The sequence below is a fragment of the Carcharhinus amblyrhynchos genome, chromosome 6, assembly GCF_965287045.1.
Source record: "Carcharhinus amblyrhynchos chromosome 6, sCarAmb.v2.hapA, whole genome shotgun sequence".
NCBI lineage: Eukaryota > Metazoa > Chordata > Chondrichthyes > Carcharhiniformes > Carcharhinidae > Carcharhinus > Carcharhinus amblyrhynchos.
The window spans coordinates 19,095,961-19,115,098 of record NC_137329.1 but is presented as its reverse complement, the minus strand read 5'-3'; the positions used below and the strand labels follow the sequence as shown (position 1 = coordinate 19,115,098).

The following is a 19,138-nucleotide window of genomic DNA, read 5'->3' as shown; positions in this document are numbered from 1 at the left end:
ATTACTTGAAATCAGTTGAATTAAGTACTTAATTATCTATTAACTTTCTCATTTCAGTGCATTCTGCTTTGAGAGTATTGCTTGCCATTGATGTTGAGCTTCCCATTGCAAGTAGAGTGGAGGTGTTACACTCTTACTGAATTAGTCAAGTGATTTGAGCCTCTGGGATTTCAGTTTGAACAGTTCCAAATACTCAAATTTTACTAGATTCAGTTATAATTGTTTTCATATTATTACCTTACTCGTATAATAATTTTATTGCTGGATATTAATATTTAATTGGGAGCTTGTCTTTTCATGCCTGGAATTCAACTAATGAGTCCTAACTGATCCATAGTTCCAACAGGAAGCTTGTTGACCTGAAATTTACTGCATAACTGAGCAAAGTGGCAGTCACATCTGGGCTGAAAGCATATTTACTGTTGGAAATGAAAATTTATCTTGATGCAGTATCAATATTAGAATTGAGGCATGTTGCAATAAATAGAAATATAGAAACTAGGTGCAGAAGTAGGCCGTTCGGCCCTTTGAGCCTGCTCCGTCATTCAGTATCATGGCTGATTCTCGATCTCAATGCTATATTCTCTCTTTCTCCCCTTACCCCTTGATGCCATTAACATCTAAAACAAAACCTTGAATACCTTAAGTGACATCCTCCACAGCCATCTGTAGAGAATTCCAGTTCCAGTGAAGAAATCTTTCATCATCTCAGTCTTAAATAGTCTACCCTGTGACCTGAGACTGTGTCCCCTGGTACTACATTCCTCAAGCAGGGGGAAACATTTTCCTTGCATCTAGTCTGTCCAGCCCTATTAGAATTTTATACATTTCAATCGATCTCCTCATCCTTCTAAACTCTAGTGAATACAGGCTCAGTTGAACCAATCTCTCCTTGCCTCATAGGACTGTCCTGCCAATCCCAGTATCAGCCTAGTGAACATTCACTGCACTCCCTCTATAGCAAGTATATCCTTTCTTAGGTAGAGAGACCAACTCTACGTCAGTACTTCCATGTGGTGTCACCAAGGCCCTGTGTAATTGCTGTAAGACATCTCTACTTCTGAACTCAACTCCTCATACAATGAAGGCCAACATAGCATTTCCCTTCTTAATTAGTTGCTGCACCCGCCACTCCACTTTCATTGACTATTGCTCAAGGACACCCAGATCCCTTTATGCATCCATGCAGTATATAGCAATTTAGATAATATTCTGCCTTTCTGTTTTCCACACCGAAGTGCAGTAACTTTGCATTTAGCTGTGTTGTACTGCATCTGCCACGTATCCACCATTTACCCAACATGTCTAAATGGCGTTGATGCCTCCTTGTGTCCTCCTCAAAATTTTGCAGAGAAAGCATTTCCTATAATGGCAATGTTACACCTTTCCAGAGAATACCTGAAGGTGTTACTACAAAGAGAATGTCCATTCTTTAGCCTCGTTTCAAGCTCAATGCAAACTTAAATTGATAAAACCAGAAAAGTTTGCTCGTTTGATGTATTGAGCTTCTATTGATATATTTTGTTAAAATATTTTACTTTATCAGTTGTTATAAAGAGATCATTTTCATGGACTTTATGATAAAGTTGCAGTCGTCATTAATGTAATGAATCAAGATTTTGCACAATAGCTATCCTTTGTGAATTTAGATTATTAATATATTAAGCTAATGTTTTAATTGGAGGTTGCCATTTTTAAATTGGAAAATAATCAGTAGATTGTTGAAAAATGGTTAGAGGAGATATTTTTCATGATTACAGCAGGTTCCATTTTGATATATGGTTTTAAATATATTTTGTGTATTGAATGAGCACAATTCTACATTGATAAATTATATTTTATGTATTTATTTGGCACACATTGCTCTGAATGCATTGCTAATACACTTGAACAAACACCAATGTAGCAATAGCTATTTAAACATATGCCGAAGAATTTATAAATTTAAAGCATCACAATTAATTATATATTTTAGATTGCCCTATGACAACTCCATATGTAACTCGCTTCCTGAATACCAGAACAATGAAGGAGACATTTAAGAACTACGTGGAGCTACTTGTGAGTACAGCCTTGGATCCGGACATGATTGAGGCATCAGAACAAAGTAATGGTAAATATGGATCTTTATTGGTGATTGTGGTTTTTGCCTCATATCATTAATAGATGACTCTGCTGTCTACATTGTATAATGCAGGGATAAGGAGAAATTAGTCTTGTCGAAGTGAATAATGTCTGTCATTTTATAAATTTACTCTTTCCTCTTGTCTGCATTTCTTTTGCCTGCCTACCCATCCTTTTGCAGGTGAATTTGCAGATGACCAAGTGGCACAAAAATCTGCTCTGCAGCCAGATATTAGGAGATACCTGAGAAGGGGCTGAGTTGATTTTCATTTAGGTTTGCTTAGGGCTGAAGAGAACAGAATTGTTCTGATTGTCCTCTCCAATTCCACAGCAAAGATAGGAGATGGAATTCTCCCCAAAAAAATTTGAAATGTTGAATTTGCAGGAAAACCGGAGTAATTCATGCTGGTTTTTCAGTGGGAGCTCACACTAGAATCTCCCACACATTGCACAATGTCAGCTTCCCGTTTGCTGGCCAGCCTGGGAGTCCTATAATGCTGCCCCCAGCATGGCCTGATACCCCATCCTCGACCATTCTGCCCACCCCAACCCTTGCCCTGTCTCCCTGACCCGGACTGCCCCAATCTGCAGCCCTGCCCCCACTGTGCCAAACTCCCACCTCCCAGCAGTGCAGATTCCCTAGCCCGCCCCGATCGTTGCCCCCATTGATTCCAATGCTGAATGGCAGCTGGATCCCCCAATCCCCATCTACACTGATCACCCCCAAAGACCGAGCCTGCTTCCCCCATGCCCGATGGACCCAATGGGTATGGGCACTTTGCTTCTTGGATAGGGCAGGGGGCACAGGCTGGCATCGCCAGGGTGCCCCTGCCTAGGGGTCACCCAATTTTAGTCGTTCCCCCCCCCCCCCCTCACTCCTCTCCAGCAGGATTGGGCTGCTAGTTTCCTGAAAGTGAGGAGCTACTCTAAACCCCGCTAGAGTGAAACACTCTGATAGGGTCAGAGAGGCTAGCGGGCTGGAGAATTCAGTCCTGGGCCCACTAACAACATTTCAGTGATACTTCAAGTATCATTTAAATGCTAACCCCACTAATTTCTGGTGCATAGCACACTGCACCAGAAATCCGGCAGTGGGAGACGCTAGTGAGTCATGAACGCTTGCGGGAGCCCTGTGAATCACCCTCTGCATGAATCTCCTGGCACGGGATGGGAGAATCGCCCTCCCAGGAAATTTGCCATAAGAATACTATAGATGTGTGAACAAATGGACTGTGCCACTGAGTAATAATTCTATTACATTTATGTTCCAATGAAGAACTCCACTTGTATCATATCAAATTTCAGTCTGCTGGGCTTTGAAAGCTTTGATGCTCTGTTATGGTATGATCTTATCACAAAAGCAGTTTTCTAGTTTGTGTTGCCATTATGAAAACCGTCTGTTTGATGGACAAGCATAAGAACGTTCTTGGTTTCTACATGTCTTCCCTGGAGCTTACTTGTTACAGTTTCTAGTTGTGGTGTGACCTTGGTTATAAGAATGAGTTCCTAATTTTTGAGGGACGTGGTTGCTTCCATAGGCAACAATGGTAATTATTGGAGAGATGGCCCGTGGCCAGTCTTAAATTTTCTAGTAGCTGGTTCAGATAAGTACTGCCAGAAATATTGAAGCAGGTCAACTTATAAAGCAAGAATAGTATATGTTTTTTTCTATAGCGGCTCAGAGTACAAAAACAAGGAAGTCGTACTAAACTTTTATAGACCGCTGGTTGAAGCTTGGCTTCCGTACTCTGACCATTTTGGGGCACCCAACTTTGGGAAAGATGTCAAAAGCCTCGGAGAAAAAGCTGAAGCGATTTGCTGGAGTGATGCTAGGGCCAAGACTTCAGTTGAGAGACTGGAGAAGCTGGAAGTGTTTTCCTTTGACCAGAGTAGGCTAAGGCAAGATGGAGTTCAAAATGTTGATGTATTTTAAGTAAGGAGAGACTATTTCCTCTGACAAGAAGATCAGTAACCAGACATTCCTTAGTGCATTGAGATATGGATAACTTGAAAGGATGGAGGAAGTCAATTCAACAGCGGCATTCAAAACTGTATTGGACAGCAGGTGCCTGGGAACATCACCATCTGCAAGTTCCTCTCCAAGCCACACATCTTGTTGTCTTGCAACTATATTGCCATTCCCTCACTGTTGCTGAATCAGAAGCCTGGCTCTCTCCTTCACAGACTTGCTGCATTTGCATAAAGCCTTAGTGAGGTCACATCTGGAATATTGTGGTCTCCTTGCTTTATGAAGATTATACCAGCCGTGGAGCAAGTACAATGAAGATTCACCTACCTGATCCCTGGGGTGATGAAATTGTCCTACATGGAGAGATTGAGGAGTTTGTATGCTCACATCCCTGGAATGAATTAAGATGTCTCCTTCTCAGTCCATGAATTTCATCCCATCTAAAATGCTTCTAGCTTTTTACACCGTAGTTTTTAAACTAAAACTTCACAGAATGCAGAGACTACTATAGTATTTATTGGAAGTTGGACTAAATGAGCATCCTTTTGAAGGATGGTCATCAGTTCACTTCTTTACTACGGAGAACATTGGTTATCTTCAACACATATAGAATGTGTCATTCCAGAGCAGCATTAATGAAATTGTCTTTGAATTTCAATAATACTTAAACATAAGCTTACATTGATCTCTTGCAGATGAGATGTATTTGCCACACATGAGAAAAATTGATAGTATGCTAAATGAAAACAAGAAGAGAATGATTTTGAAATTCCCACTGGAGCCAGCACTCAAGGTAAGAACCTTTTCAAAACCATACTTGCCATTCTCTGAAAATTATGCAATATAGCTGTTCCATCCACAACTGCATGGTTCTAGTACTTACAAAGTACTTAGTTACTGTGCCTATGGTGTTTGGAAACAGTGAATTATAATATAATTACTGATAGTTCTGAGGTTTGTCTACTGGAATCTGGGGAAGAAAATCTGTTTTGATGAAAACTAATTGCAGATACAGTGTCAAAGTGACCTTAGGAACGAGACCGTGCTGGATTTTGAACCGTCTGGATTTTGGGTGGTTCAAGGTAAACTGGGTTGGGTGAGATCAAGGGTTGCTTGGAGCATAAGAAGACTGTGCACAGCAACGAAGTGGATAATTAGTCCAGCACCATGGAATATCAAACTGAATTATCCAGGTAAGTTTTTTTTTATTTTACTCAGCTAAAATTGATGCAGGGTCCATCTGTAAACATCTGGTTTTTGAACAACTCCAGATTTTAGGCAGCTGAATTGGATACTGTACCTATATTTCTGCACATGACATTTAGTTGATCATACAACATTGATTTGATATTCTGTGATGGCCCATAACTGAATTCCATATTGAAATAATGAAGCTTTCAGGTTATAGGTCAAACAGAATGACATATTTCAGTATGATCCCCACAATTATAAGTAATCCTCAGAAGCAACCATAGGGGAGGTTGTAGCAGAATAATAAGAACGTAATGAAAATCTACCGGAGCAAAATTTGAAGTTTTTTTTCGAAGACGTTCTCCTGAAACTCTCCTAGAGGGTGAAGATCTGGTCTCAGTGTTCATCATTGATTTGTACTTCTTTAAATTCTCTTGTTCAAATGTGAAGTTGTATTTCTGAATATGCTATTAAATAAAAACAACTAATTGCCAGCTTTTGTTGCCTTTTGATTGTACATGTTAGTATGTGGTCTCTTGGGTGGCACATTAAAATGGCTTCCCTTTTTTCTCCACAGAATGTATTGCAGCAAGTTTCTGTGTCTCCCATGTTCTCGGATCAATTTGGAACTTATTTATTTTAATGTGTTTGATATGGAATTTGTGTGGGCTAGTCAAAAGGCTGTTTCAGTGCCTTTAGAATTTCGTTCAATGATGCTGATGTAAAAAAAATTAAAACCAATTATACAAACAATCAACATGATATTGTAAACTAACCTGCAAAAGAAGATTGAAACTGTGTGAAAATACAAGGAAACTGTGTATTTTTAAAATACAAGTGATGGAGGTTAAATCAATCACACAAATTCTACAATCAACTGCAGAGCTGCCATTACTTCTGATGCTCCCTTCCTTACCTTTCCTCAAAAGTCTGCAAGATGGTACATGTTGTTCTGCTCCACATTATATTGCCCCAGCATATACTTGAACGTGAATAAAATGGAGATCTTTACTTTTCTATTAATTAAGGCCTTTATTTGGGTTTGAATCATAGTTAAGACTTAGCTCCTTGTGCCTGAAAAATCGTTTGGCATTAAATACCTAATCATCTAGAAGTTGTAAGTAATTCTGGCGCAATATTACTGCAAGTGCAGGTAGCTACATGGGAATATGAGGTTGTGGGGATCTATCTCAAAAAAGGACAGGACTGGATACTAAATATTCCTGGATACAAGTTGCTCAGGAAAGACAAGGAAGGAAAGAAGGCAAGAGGAGTGGCAGCAGTGGTTAAGGATAATAGAAACTTAGAACAATACAGCACAGTACAGGCTCTTTGGCCCTCGATGTTGTGCCAAGCTTTGTCCAAAACCAAGATCAAACTATCCCGCTCCAATCATTCTGGTGTGCTCCATGTGCCCATCCAGTAACCGCTTGAGAGTTCCTTAAGTGTCTGACTCCACTATCACAGCAGGCAGTCCATTCCACACCCCAACTACTCTGAGTAAAGAACCTACCTCGGACATCCCTCCTATATCTCCCACCTGAACCTTATAGTAATGCCCCTTACAGCTACACCTACTTGAGGAAATAGTCTCTGAACGTCCACTCTATCTATCCCCCTCATCATCATATAAACCTCTGTTAAGTCGCCTCTCATCCTCCTCTGCTCTAAAGAGAAAAGCCCTAGCTCCCTCAACCTTTCCTCATAAGACCTACCCTCCAAACCAGGCAGCATCCTGGTAAATCTCCTCTGCACTCTCTCCAATGTTTCCATATCCTCCTTATAGTGAGGTGACCAGAACTGCACACAGTATTCCAAATGTGGTCTCACCAAGGTCTTGTACAGTTGCAGCATAACCCCGTGGCTCTTAAACTCTAACCCCCCTGTTAATAAACGCTGACAAAGTAAAGGCCTCCTTCACGGCTTGAGTGGCAACCTTCAGAGATGGATGTGAGCCCCGAGATCTCGCTGTTCCTCCACTTTCCTCAGAATCATGCCATTGACCCTGTAGTAATCTGCATTCAGATTTGTCCTACCAAAATGAATCGCCTAGCACTTATCGGGTTTAACCTCCATCTGCCATTTTTTGGCCCAGCTCTGCATCCTATCAATGTCTCTTTGCAGCCTACAACAGCCCTGCACCTCATCCACTACTCCACCAATCTTGGTGTCATCTGCAAGTTTACTGACCCGCCCTTCAGCCCCCTCCTCCAAGACAATGATAAAAATCACAAATAGCAGAGGACCCAGCACTGATCCTTGTGGTACACTGCTGGTAACTGGTCTCCAGTTTGAAAATTTTTCATCCTCTGTCTTCTACGAGATAGCCAGTTACTTATCCAATCGGCCAAATTTCCCTCTACCTCACACCTCCTTACTTCCTTTATGAGCCGACCATGGGGAGCCTTATCAAACGCCTTGCTAAAATCCATGTATACAACATCAACTGCTCTACCTTCATTCATAAACTTAGCTACCTCCTCAAAGAATTCAATCAAATTTGTGAGGCAAGACTTACCCTTCACAAATCCATGTTGACTATCCTGGATTAAGCTGCATCTTTCCAAACAGTTATAAATTCTATTCCTCAGGACCTTTTCCATTAACTTACTGACCACTGAAGTAAGACTGACCAGCCTGTAATTACCAGGATCGTTCCTATTTCCTTTCTTGAACAGAGGAACAACATTCGCCATTCTCCAGTCCTCTGTCACTATCCCTGTGGACAGTGAGGACCCAAAGATCAAAGTCAAAGACTCTGCAATCTTCTCCCTTGCTGCCCAAAGAATCCTAGGATATATCCCATCTGGCTCAGGGGACTTACCGACCTTCAGGTTTTTCAAAATTGCTAATACATCTCCCTCAGAACATCCACTTCCTCCAGCCTATCAGCCTGTATCTCTCACACATCCTCAAAAACGTGGCCCCCCTCCTTGGTGAATACTGAAGAAAAGTATTAATTCATCGCCGCTCCTATCTCTTCTGACTCCATGCACAAGTTCCCACTACTATCCTTGACTGGTCCTAACTCGTCATTCTTTTATTTCTCACAGAAGAGCGAAAAGCCTTGAGATTTTCCTGGATCCGACTCACCAAGGACACCTCATGCCCTCCTTTTTTTTTTAGCTGATTCCTTGCTGTCTTGTAACCCTCAAGTGACCCGTAATGTTAAGGATAATGTTACAGTACTGGAAAGAGAGGATGTCCTAGAGGGTCAAGAACAGAATGTATTTAGTTAAGAGTTAAGAAACAGCACAGCAATGCCATTATATCATTATGTGTATTCTTATAGACCACCACTCACTAATGGAAAAGATGTATAGGAACTGAAAGAAGTTATAGAGGGATGCAAAAACTTTGGAGTAGTTATTATGGGTGACTTGATTATCCTAATATACTCTAGGATAGTAATACTGTAAAGGGTGGACATGTAGCGGAGCTGCTCAAATTGTTCTGGAGAATTTTCTCTATCAGTCAAAAGCAGGAGAAGATTTTGCTGGACTTGGTTCTGGAGAATGAGATGGGCCAAGTGGATATCACTTGGGACGGGGGAGGGGAGAGGAACAATGGTCATAATGGTTAGCTATGAAAATCAACAAGGAACAATCTGGAGTGAAAATTGTGGTAGGGCCAATTTCAATGGAGCAGAAATGGACCTGTTCCAAGTTAATTCGAACTAGGTAAAACTAATTGGATAATGAGCTGCCTTTACAGTGGAGATAATTCAAGTATAATTGATGTACATTTTTTATGAAGACAAGCAAACAAAACTGCAGCTCCCTGAATGACACAAATATGCATATGACAAATGTCAGGTTGATGCAAGATAAAAGCAGGCAAGATATAAAAAATTCAGAGAGGAAGTAAAAAGGGAATAAAAACAGCAAAGAGAGTATGGAAAGACATTGGCCAACATAAACAGAAATGCTAAAGTCTTTTATAGTCAATATAAATATATTAATAGTGAAAGTATGGTAAAAGAAGGAATAGGGTTGATTAGGGACCGAAAAAAGGGATTAATACACTGAGGCAAAAGGGCATTGCAGATGTTCTAAATGAGTACTTTGTATCTGCCTTTACAAAAGAAAAAGGTAATGCCAGAACCATGGTGAATAAGGAGGTAGTTAAGAAACGGCATGGGCTAGAAATTGATGAAAAGGTATAAGGAAGGCTGGCTGTAGTTCAAGTTAATAAGTCACTAGGACCAACTAAAATGTATCCAAGGATACTGAGAGAAAGAAAGGATGGAAAGTGTGGACACAAGCCACATCTTCAATTCTTTCAGTTTTGGGCTGGTGCCAGAAGGCAGCAGATTTGCAAAAGTTGCACCCTTCTTCAAAAATGTAGGATAAGCCCAGCAACTAAAGGCCAGTCAGTTTAACTTGATATTGGGAAAATGTTCAGGAACGATAATCCAGAACAAAATTTAAGTCAATTGGACAAATGTAGATTAAGGAAGAAAAGCTAGCTTGGATGATTTGTTGTAGGCAAATTATTTTTAACTAATTTGATTGAGTTTTTTGATGAGGTAAATTAGAGCATTGATGAGCATAGTGCATTTAATATGTGTACATGATTTCAAAAAGTTGATTATGTGCCACATAAAAAGGCTTGTGAAGAAAGTCAAAGCCAATGGAATAAAATGAATAGTGACCACAAGGACACAAAGTGGGCTGAGTGACAGTAAATAGTGTACATAGGAACATAGGACTTGGGAGCTGGTACAGGCCTTTGAGACTACTGCACCATTTGATAAGACCATTGCTGATCTGACTGCCCCCAAAACCTTGATAGCCTTGTCTGTCAAAAATATATCTAACTCAAGTTCGAATAAATTCAATGACCCAGTCTCCATTGCTTTCTGGGGAAGAGAATTCCATATACTAGCCATCTCCCCGTAACATTTAATGGCATTACCTTTGCTGAAAACTCTCATTGTCAACATCCTGGGGTAACCATTGACCAGAAAGTGAACAGGACTGGCCATATTAAATATTGTGGCTATAAGAGCAGGTCAGAAGCTGTGAATCCTGTAGGAAGTAACTGGCTTCATAAATTCCTGTAGCCTGTCCACCGTCTACAAGATACGTCAGGAGTGTGATGAACATTCTTCTTTTGCCTGATTGGCACTCAACCACCACTCCTTCCACCACCCACACAGTGGCCTGTGTGTGTACCATCTACAAGACATACTGCAGCAATTCACCAAGTCTCCTTTGTCAATAACTTTATGCAACCATTACCTCCTGGAAGATCAAGGGCAGCAGATGCCAGGGGAACATGACCATCTGCGTGTTCCCTTCCAAATCACACACCATCCTGTCTTGGAACTATATCGATGTTCCTTCACTGTTGCTGGGTCAACATCCTAGAACAGTTTTCCTAACAGCACTGTGGGTGCACATGGACTGCAGCCATTTCAGACAAAACCTACAAAACCAAGAAGTGGACTGCCACCACCTTCTCATGGGAATAAATGCTAGCCTAGCCAGTGATGCCCATATCCCATGAAAAAACAGCTTAAAAAAAACTATTCCTACCATTGGAAAGCGAGAAGCAGAGGGCACTGATAATGTGAGGAAACCCTTTACACAGTGATTTATTAGGCTCTAAAATGCATCACTTGAGAGTGTGGTGGAGGCAGATTCAATAGTGGCTTTCAAAAGGAAATTAGGTAATTAAATGGAGAGAAATGATTTTGCAGAATTATTGGGAAATAGAGTGGGATCAGCTGTGTTGCTCTCACAGAGAGCTGGCAATGACATGAAAGGCTGAATCGCCACGTTCTGTATTTTGTATTCTATGAATTTTGGTTTTGTTTTGTTCTTCAGACTGCCCTGGAGAGTTTTCCTGAACTGACAACTTGTGCCTCAGGAGCAAAGAACAACAATCCCAATGTCTCCAAAATTAAATTGAGTGGTAAAAGTTACAACAAGAAGACTCTCCAATCATTAAAACAGAATGCTAAGGGCCAAAAGGTAAGATCTTGTAAGTCTAATGTACTTTTTCCCACAAGTGGATGTATATTCTACCATAGGGGATCAGGCAACTGTTTCAACAAATCTTTCAAAATCACTACAATAATGCGGTTAAAATTATTCAGCTCATTTTTTTTAACCATCTTCTACTTTCACAGCTCCTAAAAATAATCCCATTGACGTTTAAAAAAATCTCTTTGAAATGCTCTGAAATATGTCACCAAGGAAAATACTTACATGCATCACAGAATCTTGTAAATTAATGTAATAGAAAGAGGCCATTGTGTCTGTTCCACAATCCAGCAGTCCAGCTCTTGGTTTTGTCATGCCCAGTGAAGGCATTGTCCTATTCGTAACTTTAAACCTGGTGAAGCTATAACACAAGACTACTTGCGTACTGAAGTAGGGGAAAGGTTAATGCATTTTGTACCTAGAATATGTCACAAACATAAACCTTCATAATGACTGATCTTCTCAAGCTTATTCTGCTCCTGGCATTAATATGAGTTATTTGTTCATGTCTTACATGTTTTAACTCTCATTTTTATAAAGACAGATAGTTTAATGTGGCTGTTATTTTGTAGACTTTGCAAATCTTACCTATTTGTGTTAGTTGGACATCGTTACACAGATGGTAGTTTATGATACCGGCTTTTGACATCTGTTGATGGGAGATCGCGATACCGGCTTTTAACAGGAAGAGTCCTGCTGGGACAGCCACGATCGCACAAGTAACTTCAAAGACAGGGATGCCGGTATTCGGCAGAAGAGTTTTGAATCATGACCAGATTGAAGACTGCAGGACTGTGATTCCTGATTGACTCTGGGGCTGAATCATGACCAAGGAAGGAAGACCTGGAAGTCTGGCAGGAATTAGAACTTTGAATCGTGATTACTGCTGGAGCTCAAAATGTATAAATGCCCAATTGTGTTTGTGTTCTAGGAGAAGTCTGGTAGTCCCTGCTTCTCCCAAAGCTCTTGAATAAACGCCAGAGCTTTGAAATAAAAACCAGTGTATTTTGACTCACTAACAGTCTCAGAGGTATTATTTTACCTACAGCACGTACCAAACAGCATCAGTAGCAAGTAATAGAGCTAAGCAGTTCCACAACTAACAAATCCGATCTAAACACTGCAGTACTGCCACATCCAATCATGAATAGTGGTAGCAATTAAGCAGCTCACTGGAGGATGAAGCTCCACAAATATCCCCATCCTCAATGATGGAGGAGCCCAGCACATCAGTGTAAAAGACAAGGCTAAAGCATTCACAACAATCTTCAGCCAGGAGTGCCGAATGGCTGATCCATCTCTGTCTTCCCCAGAGGTTCTCAGTAACACAGGTGTCAGTCTTTAACCAATTGGATTCATTACATCTGATATGAAGAAAGGGCTGAAGGCACTGGATAGTGCAAAGGCTAAGGGACCTGACAGTATTCCAGCAAAAGTACTAAAGACATGTGTTCTAGAAATTGCCGAGCCCCAGCGAAGCTGTTCCACTATAGCTACAGACACTTGTTTCTACCAGCAATGTGGAAAATTTCCCAGTTATATCATCTACACTAGAAATAGGACATCCAATCTGGCCAGTTACTGTCCTATTAGTTTTCTCTTGGTCATGAATAAAGTGATGGAAGGAATCATCAACTGTGTTATCAAGTGGCACTTGCTTAGCAAAAGCCTGGTCACTGATGCGCAGTTTGGGCTCCACCAGGGTCACTCCATTCCTGACTTCATTACAGCCTTAGTTGAAACATGGACAAATGACATGAATTCCGGAGGTGAGATGAGAGTAACTGCCCTTGATATCAAGGCAACATTTGACCAAGTATGGCATCAAAGAGCCCTAGCAAAATTGGAGTCAATGGGAATCAGAGAAATTCGTACCTGACGCAAAGGAAAATAGTTGTGGCGATTGGAAGTCAATCATCTCAGTTCCAGGACATCACTACAAGAGTTCCCCAGAGTGGTGTTCTAGGCCCAACCATCTTTAGCTGCTTCATCCATGACCATCCTTCCATCATAAGATCAGAATGGGGATCTTCACTGATGACCATTTCATGGTTCAAGTACTGAAGCAGTCCATGCCCAAATGTGACAAGACACGGACAATATCCAGGCTTGCGCTAACAAGTGGCAAGTAACATTTGCGCCAGACAAGTGCCAAGCAATGACTGTCTTCAACAAGAGAGAATCTAACCATCGCCCTGACATTCAGTGGCAGTTGGTATTGCCGTTACTAAATGCCCGACTATCAGAATCCTGGAAGTTACCATTGACCATAAACTGAACTGGACTAGCCATCCAAACACTGTGGCTACAATAGCAGGTCAGAGGCCAGGAATTTTCCGGCGCATATCTCATCTCCTGACCCCCAAAGCCTGTCCACCATCTATAAGACACAAATCAGGAGTCTGATCATATACCTCCACTTGCCTTGATAGGTCAGCTCCAACAACACTCAAGAAACTTGACACTATCCAGGACAAAGCAGCCAGCTTGATTGCTACCCCTTTCAAAGTCTCTCTACCACTGACCAATGGTGGTAGCAGTACGTAACACTAATATGCACTGCAGGAACTCACCAAGACACCTTAGGCAGCACTTTCCAAATCCACAACCACAAGGACAAGGGCAGCAGATATGTGGTGGCAGCAGATATGTGGTAGTACCACCCGTTGCAAGTTTCCCTCCAATTCACTCCCTATCCTGACTTGGAAAAAATTGCTGTTCCTTCACTGTCGCTGAGTAAAAATCCTGGAGCCCCCTTCCAAAAGTACTGTGGGTGCATACCACATGGATTGCAGTGGTTCAAGAAGTCAGTTCACCACCACTTTTGCCTGGAAAACTTTGGATGGGCAATAAATTCTGACCTAGTCGGTGACACCCACATCCCATAAATGAATTTATATAAACATGGACTTCACTTAGTAAATAATTTTCTGAAACTGTATTTTGTTTGAAAATGGAATGTCAGTGAGACTGTTAAGATGGCTGCCAAGGGTCATGTGACTTGCAGTTTCTGCACAAAGGGTAAGCTCATATCTGAAAATGCCTCTGGAAAGTTCTCAAATGCAAATGGCTATCTCAGGTGCAAGAGGGCCATCTTTACCAGCTCAGTGGAAAAGATCCAACAAACAATGACCACCACTTGTGTCAGAAACATGAGGATGGAATAGCAAATAATGTCTTCCAGTGAGTTGATTGTAACTGGTGTATTAGTTTCTTCATCTGCTCAGATGAAGGGTCATCCAGACTCGAAACGTTGGCTCTATTCTCTCTCCATGGATGCCGTCAGACCTGATGAGATTTTTACAGCATTTTCTGTTATTATAACTGGTAAATTAATGGTTTGCCAATCATTCCCCATTATCTATCAATCACTCTGGCTCTAAACTATTATGTGGAAGTTGGAACTTGCCATCCTATGACTGAAGCTAGCTTCTGATGCTAAATCATTTATTATTCCAAGACCAGAGAGAAACCCAGTCACACTACAGCAACCACAACTACAGAAAATGTAGGAAAAAAGGCAGTAAAATCCTTTTTTTAAACTGAGTGATTTGCATCAAAAAGATGGCCCACCTGTCAATAAACTTGATCTCCTGATAAGAAACTATAAGTGACTACCTTCGCAATTTGCTGAACATCTATTTTGAAGGAATCCAACAATTTTGATGTATGACTACAGTTGCTGAAATCACCTAACCATCCTTTTGGAGTGAAAATGCAACTTTTACCAGGTCTGCAACAACTGTTTTTCCTACAACATACCAAGCATTGGAACTATGAGTGATTCTTCTGTTTACAACTTGTAAAAATGCATTATTCTGTGTCTTTGTGTGAATGTGTAAATAAATAAATCCTCTTTATTTAAATCTGTAAAAGCTTAATGCTGTTATTTAAATTGACTGCACACACTCTGGGAGTTAAAAAGTGCACACACCTTGCTTTCCACAACCACACTGATAATGGAGAGTAAGAAAAATGTTCAAGAGTATCAATTCTCACCCAGCTCTTTCTGTAACACTTCATAGGTTCCCGCATTTCGAGTGCATATATGTGTTTTTAAATACTGTGGAGATTTCTTCTGCTACCACCCTTTCAAGAAGTGACTTCTAGAGTCCAACCATTCTTCAAGTGAAAAAAATGTTTACCTCATCTCTAATCTTTCTGCCAATTATCAGTATTTTAAATCAATTTCCCAGATCTTGACCTCTCTGCTAAAAGAAATGGGTTCTTTCTACCCAATACATCTGGACTCCATATAATTTTATACTCCAATTAAATCTCCACTCAGCTTCCAGAGAAAACTGTCACAATCTATCCAGTGTTTCCTCATAGCTAAAATTCAACATTTCTGGCAACATCCTCATAAATCTTCCGTCTGTAGTGCAATCATATCCTTCCTGTAAGGTGCTGACCAGAATTGTATGTAGAACCCTAACTTATTTTGGTCATGCAGCGCTGAAGATGCGATGAGTAGAAAATGTGGCAAAGAAGCCTGAACTATTTCAGATAATTGCAATGATTTCCTATATCAATTGCTCAGTTAATATGATAAAGTATAAACGTACATCAATTGGATGTCATCCCATTGCTGTTACTATCTGATTTGATGGTTGTATTACACTGCATTCTAACCATGTCCAGTGGCTGAATGATCAACTCTCACTTACAACTGAATTTTAAAATTTTGTTCTGTATTTTAAATTTAGGAATTCACTGTAGATCAAGAGAAATTGCAGTGCTGTACTTTATATCACACACTTCATCACTATAAATATCATACCTACCTGATATGCAAGAAAGAGGTGAGAATTTAATATTCAGCAATATTTGTTTTTTTTTAGTTGGTGAAATTCATGTAATTTTGTTAAATTGCAACAAAGAAGATCTAAGGATAATTCTATAAATCCTGGATTTAAAAATGGAAAGTTCGGCATTTCTTACAAAAATGCAGTTTATAGTTCAATACTTGATCAAAGATGTGTTTTTTGATGCATCATCTCAGAGAACAGTTTTTTCATAATATGTTTTCAAGTGATTTTTTTTTAACAATTGATAGTTCTGGGTGTATGCATACTTTGTCTATCAAATATTGGGATGCTGTGACTGAATGAAGCAAATTGACGTACAAAAAGTTCAGTTCTCAAAAGTTTTATCTGTTTCTATAAAAAGATATATATCAGTGCAAAGCTAAATCTGCTACATGTATTTGCTAAACTTTCTAATTCTTTTCAACAATTCTTTTGGACAGGCTGCTTCCATTCTAAAACAAAATAAAGACCTTGGCCAAGTTGAAACAATCCAGCAATGTATGGAAAATGAAAAGTGGGTGGAGGACCTCTTTGAAAGATTTGGTGACCTTCTGACACAAGCACAGCAGAAATGTTCATAATGTACATATGAGATTTTTTAACAGTCTTATCTATGGCACTAACAAAATATCATGAGACATGGAAATGAACTTTGGCACCCCAGTGATGCCAGGCTAGGCCTTTAATGATGGCACTCATGGGCTTTGATGAACCTTGTATTTTGGTCCAAAGCTACGCAAACATGGTGGCCAAGAAAACACATATTGACATTAGGAATTTATTAATTATTATGTCTGTAACCACATTTTTATGATGGCCAATTTTTGATTTATTTGTATTCTGTGAACTTGAGATATTGAGTAACGTCTGTTTCCAAAAAAAAGAAAAAACATTTAAAAAAAACTTTGTGACCGATCAAAATGGCAAGGCATGCACTAAGTATATTATGATTTTCTTTATTATTGTAGTTTTAACACTTTAGGAAACTGTTTTGTTCAACAAGAAATACTTTAACTTTGATTATCTGCCTTTTACTGACCTACAAGACAAGGCAGAGTAATCATATTTTTCTAATGTCTGCCTACCAAATTTCCATACATATTGTAAAGAAAGTTGGTGTGTCGTGACACTCTTTACAGTAAATATGCCATCAGAAAATATATAATTTTTGTTGCTTTACAGACTCCTTTTACATTTGAAAATAGCAAGTTCAGGAAACTGGACATGGAGTTGGTGCAATTCTATGACTATTTGTGTCAGTTCTGGTGATGAAAATGTGATGAACACATCTGTTTTCCCTGTTTTGAAGAAAATTATTTTGCCTTTCTACCCATATTTCTTTAAAATAAATTGTACATTTTATTTCATCAATAATTGTATTTTTCAGAGAAAATATTGTGGTTTGAATTATGTTCATTTATCTTTGTAATACACTTTGCATTGTTTCCAGTAAATTCTTTTCATTTATATGTTGATCACATTGTATACTTTATATACTGAGGTAAACTACTATTTCTGTTTTCGTGTTAATACAAGTTTGCTTCAGTGTGTACCAGATATGCATATTGGACTAGTTTTGCCTTTTTAAGTGTAGCTGTGTTACACATTGCAATTATTTTCTGATACGTGAAAATAAATTTCCTACTAAACCTAAAGCCAAAAAAGTTTATATTGTACCATGAGAACTGTTTAACAATTCAGCAATATGTACAGCAGATTTGTAAATGTAGTTAAATTCAACTTGATTTTGACTGTTACTATGGATATTTTTTCTATAATATTGTTACCCTGGTGGTTTATCTTTTGCTCTGATTGTTGCTTTCCTTTTTATGAATCATAATGTTTTGCTCTACCAAATTAACCCTTAAACTGTGCGCCATTTTAAATGCCTCTTCCCACATTGTTTATTGCTCTAATTGTGTATCTTAAATCATTACTGTTGTACGCTCCAGATAACTTGGAAGCAATAATGCTAAGTATTTCCCTGTATATTAAAAAATAATAATTTTGAGGTAGCCAGTCCATGTTGGGAATAGAACACTTTTCTACTTTGTGATCAAGTTTGAGCATCAGATGCACCTGTCCTGAGATTGTTAGTATTGTGGAGTGGTGTTTGACATGGATTCAAACTTTTTACAGTGCCCAGATTCAACAGCAACAGCATTTATGTGCACCTTTATTATCATACAACAGCCCAGCACACTTAACAGAAGCATTTTCAGACAAAATGTGACATTACGTGAGGTATTGGGACATGTAACTAAAAGATGTTGCTTTTAAGGAATGTCTTAAAGAAAAATAAGCAGAGTTTTGGAAAAGGAATGCTAAGTTTAGAGCCAAAATAGTTGAAGGTACAACAAAAGTGGGAGGCATAAGAGGCCAGAATGGAAAGAAGGTGAAATTCCCCAAAGTTGTCAGAAAGAATAAGTTAGAGATGGAGAGGAATGAGACCACAAATCATAAAAAGAGAGGCATTGTTTTCAAGTTAATGAGCAAGATGATAGGTTAACTGGACGTAGTATGCCTTGGGATATAAGTAGCAGAAGATTCAGGGTGATGGGAGATTGACCGAATGTTACAAAAGCATGACTGAAGGTTTCAGAGCATATTGATTGACAGAATAAAAGCAAATTACTGCAGATGCTGGAACATCTCAGCAGGTCTGGCAGCATCTGTAAGGAGAGAAAAGAGCTTACATTTTGAGTCCAGATGACCAAAGGGTCACCTGGACTCAAAACATCAGCTTTTTTGCCTTAACAAGTATAATACACAACTAGACCTTCTGCAATCCTACAGTCAGTGACCCTTTATTCACAAAATTAGTGGGCAAATCTAGCTAAGGTGAAAGATTTGATGTCAACTTGACACGAATTATTTTGCATTGATAAGATTTTTTTTTCAAAAATGCTATTTTTTTTAATTAGTTGTCCTTGCTCTGTTTCTTTGGCTCCTGTTTTATTTCCTTCAAAAAAAAGTTCCTGGCAGAATGCACTTGTCAAAATGTCTGACCTGACGGGCCTATACCAGAAGAAGGGCATTAAAATTTTGGAACTTGT

The 19,138-nt window shown here is 39.4% G+C and overlaps 1 protein-coding gene across 3 annotated transcripts in view; it reads left to right on the top strand.

Annotated features, from left to right (window-relative positions):
- The window catches only part of qser1 (glutamine and serine rich 1), a 155,349-nt gene extending 136,510 nt beyond the window's left edge, over positions 1-18,839 (top strand). For all 3 annotated transcript variants that reach the window (XM_080189977.1, XM_080189976.1, XM_080189978.1), the window contains 5 exons: positions 1,976-2,113; positions 4,789-4,886; positions 11,116-11,262; positions 15,981-16,076; positions 16,523-18,839. In XM_080189977.1, coding sequence (XP_080046103.1) covers positions 1,976-2,113; positions 4,789-4,886; positions 11,116-11,262; positions 15,981-16,076; positions 16,523-16,663 — 620 coding nt within the window. In that variant the 3' untranslated portion in view covers positions 16,664-18,839. The remainder of the gene's footprint in view (positions 1-1,975; positions 2,114-4,788; positions 4,887-11,115; positions 11,263-15,980; positions 16,077-16,522) is intronic.
- The last annotated feature ends 299 nt before the right edge of the window (positions 18,840-19,138 follow it).